General features: G+C 39.8%; 1 protein-coding gene across 1 annotated transcript in view; it reads right to left on the reverse strand.

Moving 5' to 3' along the window:
• Positions 1-255: 255 nt before the first annotated feature.
• Positions 256-9,135, reverse strand: part of LOC108783848 (A disintegrin and metalloproteinase with thrombospondin motifs 20-like) — a gene marked incomplete at its 5' end in the record, with an annotated part of 71,738 nt that continues 62,858 nt past the window's right edge. Inside the window, 6 exons of the mRNA XM_018552527.1 lie at positions 256-351; positions 1,158-1,262; positions 2,154-2,245; positions 3,477-3,610; positions 4,446-4,540; positions 6,915-6,993. Coding sequence (XP_018408029.1) covers positions 256-351; positions 1,158-1,262; positions 2,154-2,245; positions 3,477-3,610; positions 4,446-4,540; positions 6,915-6,993 — 601 coding nt within the window. The remainder of the gene's footprint in view (positions 352-1,157; positions 1,263-2,153; positions 2,246-3,476; positions 3,611-4,445; positions 4,541-6,914; positions 6,994-9,135) is intronic.

Below are 9,135 nucleotides of genomic sequence, written 5' to 3' on the forward strand. Positions count from 1 at the left end.
TGGCCAAATCAGATATATCCAGTCCTTTGACAATTATGACAATGGGCTGAGTTGAACGGTGTACCATCAATACAAGCAGGCACTGACTATTTACTAGTCATATGCACTCATTATTAACTTTACCAACCATAGCATTGTCCAGCTGACTGTTCTTGACAACATTAGGGTTGAAATCTTTTTACGGTCACAAATGCTTTGAATATACAGTCACTTTGATTAATCAGTGTGTTTATATGTGACCCATCTGCTCTTTCATTAACGTTCTTGTACTTGAACCTGGAGGCCAACAGCTGAATGGGGAATGCATTTCCCACAATAGCCTCCACATCTTCCATATATTTTAGTCCCATCCTATGGAGAAAGCACACACACTTAACATATGTGTCACATGTTGTACAAAGCATCAGAACAATTGCATGTTTTTTTGTTTTTTTTTATATTGTAGCAATAATCAAGTCTTCAAATCTACTGCAGCATCACTCAAATAATGGGTTTCACATCCAAAGGCCTTTCATAAAAACTGTCTGTAGTGCCCAAAAGCAACCAAACAGTTTTCAGCAGCCATTTTCATTTTATATTTTCTGACTGTCAAAGTGGCTAAACAGACAGTTCTTACAAAAGGTATATTGATAAATGAGGATAAATGCATTTACCAATAACATGTTTATACTATGCTATCTTGATAAGAACTGCTACTTTATTTGCTGAAAACAAGAATGTATAAAACCGTATACACTGTCACTTATAAGATAAGACTTAAAAAAATTAAGTTTGTTTTCAAAATTCAACAATAAATACTATAGGGTTGATTTACTAAAGGCAAATAGGCTGTTCAGATAGCAAAGGGAATTTTCACTTTTCATGGGAATTTTTACTTAGCTTAGTGAATGAGGTGAAGCTCTGCTGACTTCTATCCTCTAATCATATGCAAGCAAAATGTTTAACAATTATTGTTTAATTTTCCATGCATGCAAATTGGTATTCTTTGTCAAGTGAATTTTTACCACATTTACTAAGCTAAGTGAACATTCCCTTGCACAGTGCACAAAATGCACTCTGCAAAGTGAACATGCTCTACTCCTTTAATAAATCAACCCCTATGTTTCTAAATGTTGTTTGTGTTAAGAGTTTTTGGTAACGTAATTGCCTAAACCCACCTGTGATTTGTGCACATTGACAGTTGCATAATTTCCTTGAGCCATCCATTTGGTTGCATCTGATACTTGAAAATCTGTTCCTGAGAGATTGATGCTGAACTGCCCCTGTAATAGTGGAGAAGGAGGTAAGACCTGATTGTTTTCTTTCTTCACAAAAGTAGACACAGAGTTGGTATGCTCAAGCCTTAGCTTTTTAGTTGTTATAAAGAGAAGAAAGGCCACAGAAAGGTATCAATATTATTATTTACTCTTCAAATTTCTTTAAAAAAATTACAACAGAAATATGGTACCATTCACCTACTGAAACAATGCTTCTGGAAGCCATGGTTGACTTCCCAATGGGCTTGACACATTTTTATATGACAAACCTGAGGCTAAAGCATAAAAGAACATTGCACAACATTTCTGTATTTGTGGATTGGAATAGTAATGAAAACACTAAAAATTGAAAAATGCTTCAAAGGAAACAAGTGAAGATAGATTTACTGCATGGAAGCTGTTTGTACTAACTTTATTTGACATACTGATAAGTTAATAGTGTTTGTAGCCTAGGCATCAAACAATTAAACATGTGAGGCACATTTAAAGTTCAGAATAGTTTAAAAAAACACTTAAAAATATAACTTCTTCAAAGGGGGTCTATGAAAAATAGATACGGTATATGGAAGCTGCCACTACTGGCATGTTTTCAAAGATGCAGACTCTGGGGCTGTCATCCTGATACGCATTAGGCTGTAAAAACAGTATCAGGATTCTCTAAAGACATCTAGAAGAGTGTATTCAGAACTTAAAGTGGAATATTAGACACACTTTTTTAGGCAAATAACATTTTAGGAATAAATAGTTATCAAATGCATCCTCCATGTTTCTGTCATTACAGGTTTCCATTAATACCTGTATGTATGTAGATAATACTGTCACCATGGATTTTGTTCCAGTGTCCTCTCTTCTCTTTCATAAAAATATTCTGAAGACGTTAACAAAGAGTAGACGTACCTGTGGACACTTGGCAGCACTGTAGCAGTCACCTGCTGTGGCAAATGGAACAGCTCTACCAAGGATTGTTTGAGCAAACAGAAGATCTGTAGCTATACATGCAAAAAACAAAAAACAATTCAGACAAATAAACACCCACAGAGAACCTTTCTAGCTTCTCTATTCTTGAGGTTTTTATTATTTTGTTTCATAATATCTATTTATATATTGAAGTTGTCTCTCTTGCACTGTTAAGGTAACGTTTTACCCTATTATATTTTATATGTCTCTATTATATGACAGTGTGATTTCAAATGCAAAAGCACTTGTGCAGAAGTGAAAAGACTACACCATTTCCTTACAAGAACACTTTTCTAAGAGAACATGCAAGCTGTCAATGATGGCTTCTCATTCTGCAAATGAGAGTTGTTTTTTAGCGTTTTGGTTAGAGCATCCCATCCATAAGAACTTACAAGTTTGCTTACAGCACATACCTCTCCCCTTACATATACCTATCCTCAACATCCAATTTACGACTGCCTAGTGTTCTCTACTCCTCAATCTGATGACCTTCATATATAACACAATGCTTGTACAATAGAACAATTTCACTCAGATGGATAACATTCAAGAGAGTAGGGGTTGAGGACACTACAATGGCTTCAGTGCGTTTCACATGCTTCCTCAGGAAGTGTGGTAGATCGATATATATTAGAACAATAATACAGATCAAATCTCCCATCAATAGAAGGCAGGGATGAGGATAAGAGGTCTGCATTAAGTTACTTCACAGCCTCATAGCAATAAATCTCACTACAATAGATCATGGAGCAATCAAGGAGCTCCCAGATGTCTAGATCACCATGCAGTTGTAAGATATCCAAACTTGAACAGTATTACCACCCCAAAAGGGAGGCAAGATCAAGGTATGCTGTGATACTAGTGGATGTGTTTAGATAGTGAACCCACCAGTCATGTTGGCGGACACTCCAAGTGGAATGTTTCCAAGGAAACATGATGACTAAAACTAAAATAATATTTTACACTTAAGTGGTTTATTGATGTAGCACCTGAAAAGTCTGCAAATAAGAGTCGCCTGCTTCTTGCTTCAATGTTTTCAGCTGCTGACCCAAAATAAGTGCTGATAAGGAAGTCTTACTTTAACCTGAATTTCCTAAACTGCATATTTGTTCCAGGTCAGTGTCTCAGAAAGTACTGTAGCCAATGTGCCAGCATAACAGACAGGAACGTAGCATTTTCAGAAGAAGGTTGGCAATAGCAGTTCCCATGCTGATCTCAGGTAAGGTTTGCTTTAAAGTATAAATGTTATATTTGAAAACTCACTTTTGATTTGCATTGAGATTATATCCAGTCGTATTTTACTGAAGACAGTTAAGCCAGCAGCAAGGTAATCATTTTTGCATACACAGTCTTGTTTTCTGCTCCCATTAAAAGGGCACTCATATGGGTTTTTTAGCCTATAAAGATATAACTATTAGAATTTACATGTGAAAACATAGTATACTGATATGAGTTACTTGACCGATGCAAAATTATGTAGTAATGAATACTGTAGATAAGCATTATGGAATGATTCAATCCCTGACAACAGGGGGCAAACAAATGTAGTCCAAGCCTAAACAGTGTAAAGTAGAAAGCAAATTCTAAATATTCTAAATATCAATCTAAAGGGACACCATTAAAAAGTAAAATTAAAATATATAAAGTTTAATATACACCTACTACAGGGGGTACTCAATCAAGTGCATGCAACATCTTATAAATCTACCTAATTGTATATGTATTAAATACATCTAAATATGTAATAGCAAACATTGTCTTCCTAGCTCCCACCCTCATTTTTACCCCTGGCTACCATGGACAAAATAATACAGTGGAAATCTTTGAGGCATATGAGACCTAGCCATTTTTTCCTGCTTGTTCTTTGGGTTGTTCAGAAATCCTGAGCACTAGAAAATCCAACGCCTAAGATATAATTTAATAGTTAAAAAGAATACCAGTAGAAGAGGCATTAAGGATTTTTTTTAGTCCCTCTACCTACAATAAAATGTCATGGTATCAGCTACAGTAGCAAACAGTATTCAAGTTCCCAAACTTGTCACCAAGCAGCAGCAGTGAAATTGATTCTAGCTATGCTGTTGGCATTGCCTGCTGGATAGAATGTTCATCTTTTCAGTCAAACCAAAATAATGACTCTAACATTGTGAATATGAGACAGGTTACACCGTCCTTATCTTTCCCAAGTTATGTTATAATGATCCTAGTAACATTTTTCATATAGTATTAAAATACCTGTATCCAAACACCTCAGAAAAGTTGTCAGCTTCACTTTTAACTAGGGTTATATATTCTTTTGGATTATCTGACTCCATGCCTGCACAATAGATCTGCAAGAAAAAAAATCAAAAGGAAATAGAGTAGCATTATTCATTATAAAGCAGTACATGTATGCACCGAATAACTGTTTGCTTTTAAACAGCCAGTGAATCTTTTCTCATATATAAATATGTCAGCCACTCTTTATCTCTCACTTTTTGCTACACATTGGAATTTCCCATTCTTTACTAAAAAATCCAGGTCTTAGTAATATTTCACACATTAGTAACACAGGTAGTCTTGATCGATTTCTAACTTTTGCAGTTTTGACTTCACAATTCATTGATTTGGAGAAGGAAAAAGGGATATGTGGAGGTAAAAGTTGTATTATCATAAGGTCCAGGTAGAGAGCTGCTAAGTAGACCATGTAAAGGTCTAGGCACCTCTCATGTGTTGATGAGAAGGATGTGAAAAAAGAGATTTTAAAAAGCATTGCTCTCTTTAATCGTGTGTAATATTTTTTTAAAGATCTAAATGTAACCTGACACGTTTCAGAGTCTGTGCCATTTCTTTAGGGTGTGTGTAAACCAACCATTACTGTGTGAAGCACTCCCAATCATTGCATTTCTGTGCACCATAGTTACTAAACTGAAGATATGCAGCTGGTAAATTGGTCCCTGCTGGTTCTCTACTATGCTGTATGTTTACCGTCTTTGCTGCTCTCTGTTTACACGCATCCATAAGCCTTGAGGGAGCAGACGCAGATCTTTGATGCATGTCAGATAACTATTACATTTTCTATATAAAAGACTAGGGTGTCTATTCACTAAGCTGCCGTAGGCAGCCGAGTGACTAACCGACCCGAAGCGAAGTGAGCTGAACGCTGTTCGGCTATTCACTTCAGACTGGTACGGCTGGTTCCAGACGAATATCGGCTGAAATCAGCCGTCCATCGGGTTGCCTCGGGTCGACCGAACATGCTTAACATGTTCGGCCGACCCGAAGTGCAGAAGGAGTTCGACTCAGCCGATCCAACATCTGGATCGGCTAAGCCGAACCTCTGGCAGGCTAGTCGCTGCTGTTCGGCCTATTCTCATGGATGCCGAACAACAGTGAGTGAATAGCCGAATGACGCCGAGCGCCATTCGGATGGGCTGTTCTGCTAGGTACCTCTGTGGTACCGAGCAGTGCATCTGTGGTACCGAGCAGAATAGAAAAACAGTTTAAAAAAGTAGTAAAAGATAAAATAGAAAACGATTGGGCGGAGCTAGCAGTGACAGCTAGCTCCGTCCAACTGTTTTCTATTGGCTGGGCGGTTCTGCTGCAGTCAGAATAAAAAAAAAAAACACCATAGGAATGCATAGCTAGATTCCTATTGGCTATTTCACTTTGCAATAACCAATAGCAAACTAGCTATTGCACCCGCCCTCTGCTGCTGTCAATCACTAGAGGGGACCTGATGGAGAACTTCAGCAGCAGCGGTGGGCAGGTGCTATAGCTAGTTTGCTATTGGCTATTGCAAATTGAAATAGCCAATAGGAATCTAGCTGTGCATTCCTATGGTGATTTTTTTTTTAATTCTGACGGCAGCCAACGGCTCAGATGTCAGAAGAAAAAAAAAACAGAGCAGGGAAAGGTTTACTCTGCTTGATCGAGCAGAGTAAACCTTTCTGGGAGAAAGTGTTTCTCTCCGGGGGGGCCGGGAGCCTCTATCTAATAGTGGAAGACTCCCGGAGCGCCCGGGAGAGTTGGTCTGTCTGGAGATCAGTGTCCCTGGGTGCCTGGTAACCAGGGACACTGATCTGTCTGTGCAAGTGGCCGGAGCCAGCTGTGAGATGACGGCTGGCTCCGCCCAGAAGTCAGTAGCAGGCTGTCGGCTGGCCAATGGCCGACCGTTCGGCCAGCTTCGGCTTTCACCTCGGCTCAGTCGAGCCGAAGCATATGCCTTCGGCTCGACCGACTTCGGGAGCTGTACAGGCTATAGTGAATAGCCCGTACAGCAGGGTCCTGGGGCCGAAGCTATGGCTAGATCCTTCGGCAGCTTAGTGAATAGACCCCTATATGATTAAAGAACTCTGGTTAAAAATGTTATAAACCCTTGCAGTGGTGCTACCTCCTCACTGTAAGGGTTAAGTGCTCGTTTTTGTCTAGGTGCTGGAAAAAAAAAGCAGACGGGGAGAGGAGTTCCAGACATTGGTCTAAGGAGAAACTGGCTTGGATGGTCTAGTGAGTATAACTTTTTTTTACCACAAACAAAATTGAGCAGTTAACCCTTGCAGTGTGGGGATAGCCCGAAGTCCACATTACATAGGACTGTATTTGCCCTCTCCACCTGGCACTTGGGAACTTAATAAATGTGGAGAGTGCCAACAGCTGGGATTAAATTCAACCTAGGTTTAATACCTGTATAATTAAATATTTAAAGTGTTCCCTTCACTTATTTACCTTCACTTTTCTGTTGTTCATTTTTAGTGTATATTCACCATTGGCTTGTGTGTTTTTAAGGAGACGAATTTCCTTGCAGCTCTTGTATTCACCTAGGAAGAACAAAAGAAAGGTCTGTGCAAAAATTATGAAATAAGATAAAGTAATATATGTAAATATATAAAACACACAGAGAACATTTTTTTCAGTGGAATTTGGCTGCAAAAGAGGAAATGCACTTTAAACTGATCTCTTTTACATGTTTATATAAAGCAACTGGAGATGTATTACCTTTAAAGGGTCTTATTGCATGATTTGCCAGTGTTACTAATATCAAAATCATGACTAAGGTGTCAGGGACCGACTCAAGAAATGTGGATCCTAGATACACTTGTTGGATACCTTGGGTGGTCGGAAAGGTGCAAGTAGTATAGAACAATAGCCCTCAGAGGAACAAGAGGATGCTACAATATATCTGATGCTGCTCATCTAGAATCACAGCATGTCTTGCATGAAAGGCTTTGGGGTTGATTTACTAAAGACAAATAAGCTGTTCTCTTTGCAAGAAAAAAATCCCCTTAGCTTAGTGAATGTGGTGAAAATTGACTTTGAAAAGAATACATGTACAAGGAAATAAAAACTGTATTTTTGCTATCACATGAATGGGTGGTGGAAATCAGCACAGCTTCACCTCATTCACTAAGATAAGTAAAAATTCCTTTGCAAAGTGAACAGCCTATTTGCCTTCAATAAGTCAACCCCTTTGTATCTATAGAATGATAAACATTTATATATGTATAAAAGTAAACTAATGCGTAAGTCACTAAACTAGAACAAGCATGTTCATAACCTGATATGCTCATGCTTTTTCCAAGTTAGTAGTGAAATGACATACAGGGATGACAGTCCTGGAATCTAAACCTCAAGAAACAGGTTAACAGTGGAAGCTCCTATACTACTATCCAGGCAGGTTCTATTTAAGGATGTATCTAGGGACCAAAGAACAAAAATTACTCCAGCTTTATTTCATTCATGTGCCTATGTAAGATATGATTAACATTTGTTTATCTTCATCTTAATTCAAACATGGAAGTCTGCTTTACAACCCCCAATGATGTAACACAAAGGGGTTTCCTTTCCTACAACCGTTTACAAAAAAGATCATACAAACACTTAAAGCTGAAGTTCAGTAGTTTTTTTGGAATACAGCACCTAACACATTAGTTACATGCAAGGCCCCTGATAGGGGAATACAGGCAGCCCTCTGGGCTCCTACCGTGCCGGGTCCCCATCAAGTCTGCAGGAAGGCATGAACTGGTCACGGGCTGGTTCTAAGGAAGGAGGATGGTCCTGCCCACTTACCATAGTAACCAGTTGATGGACAGACTCCTCCCCTATGGGTATCTAAGTGCTCGGGCAGGTAAGGAGGAGAGGAGTCTGTTCATTAGCTGGCTACTATGTTGAGTGGGCAGGACCATCCACTGAGCAGGCTAATCAGGGACCCGCTTATTTGTCTGGACTGTGCTTAGGCTCTGCCCCCATGTTGCCCACGGTCAATGGTGTCTCCGTTGGCAGGAGCAGGAGTCCTGCCCTGAGGTAAGCTGCACAGGATGAGCAACTGAGAAGAAACTAGGGGGTAAACAATGTAAAAAGAGGGATCGCCTTCCACCCTCTGAATCCCTCTTACTACACTGCTTAGCTCTGCACCAGCTACCACAGAGGGTGCAGAGGTGAGCAATGCAGGAAAGGGATGCATTGGGTGCAGAGGGGAGCACTGTAGGAAGAGGGATGCAGGGGTGCAGAGGTGAGTAATGTAGAAAGAGGAATGCAGGGGTGCAGATGTGAGCAGTGTAGGAAGAGGAATGGAGTGGGTGTAGTGGGTGCAAAGTTGAGCAGAGTAAGAATAGGAATACAGGGAGTGTAGAGGTAAGCACTGTAGGAAGATGAGTGATGAAGTGAGCAGTGTAGAAAGGGGGGTGCAGAGGCGAGCACTGTAGGTGCAGAGGTAAGCAGAGTAGGAAGAGGGATGCAGTAGGTGCAGACATGAGAAGAGTAGGAGCAGGGGGTGCAGAGGTGAGCAATGTAGAAAAAGGAATGCAGGGGTGCAGAGGTGAGCATCCAATAGTTATGAAGGCAGCATGAAAAAAGGATTTATATAAGAAGCAGCAGCTTGCAGTAGATTAATACACACCAATACACATAACTAATGTGTTTGGTGCTATATGCCAACCCCCCCCCCCCC

The sequence above is a fragment of the Nanorana parkeri genome, unplaced genomic scaffold (genome assembly GCF_000935625.1).
Source record: "Nanorana parkeri isolate BGI_ZX_2015 unplaced genomic scaffold, ASM93562v1 scaffold91, whole genome shotgun sequence".
Classification (NCBI taxonomy): domain Eukaryota; kingdom Metazoa; phylum Chordata; class Amphibia; order Anura; family Dicroglossidae; genus Nanorana; species Nanorana parkeri.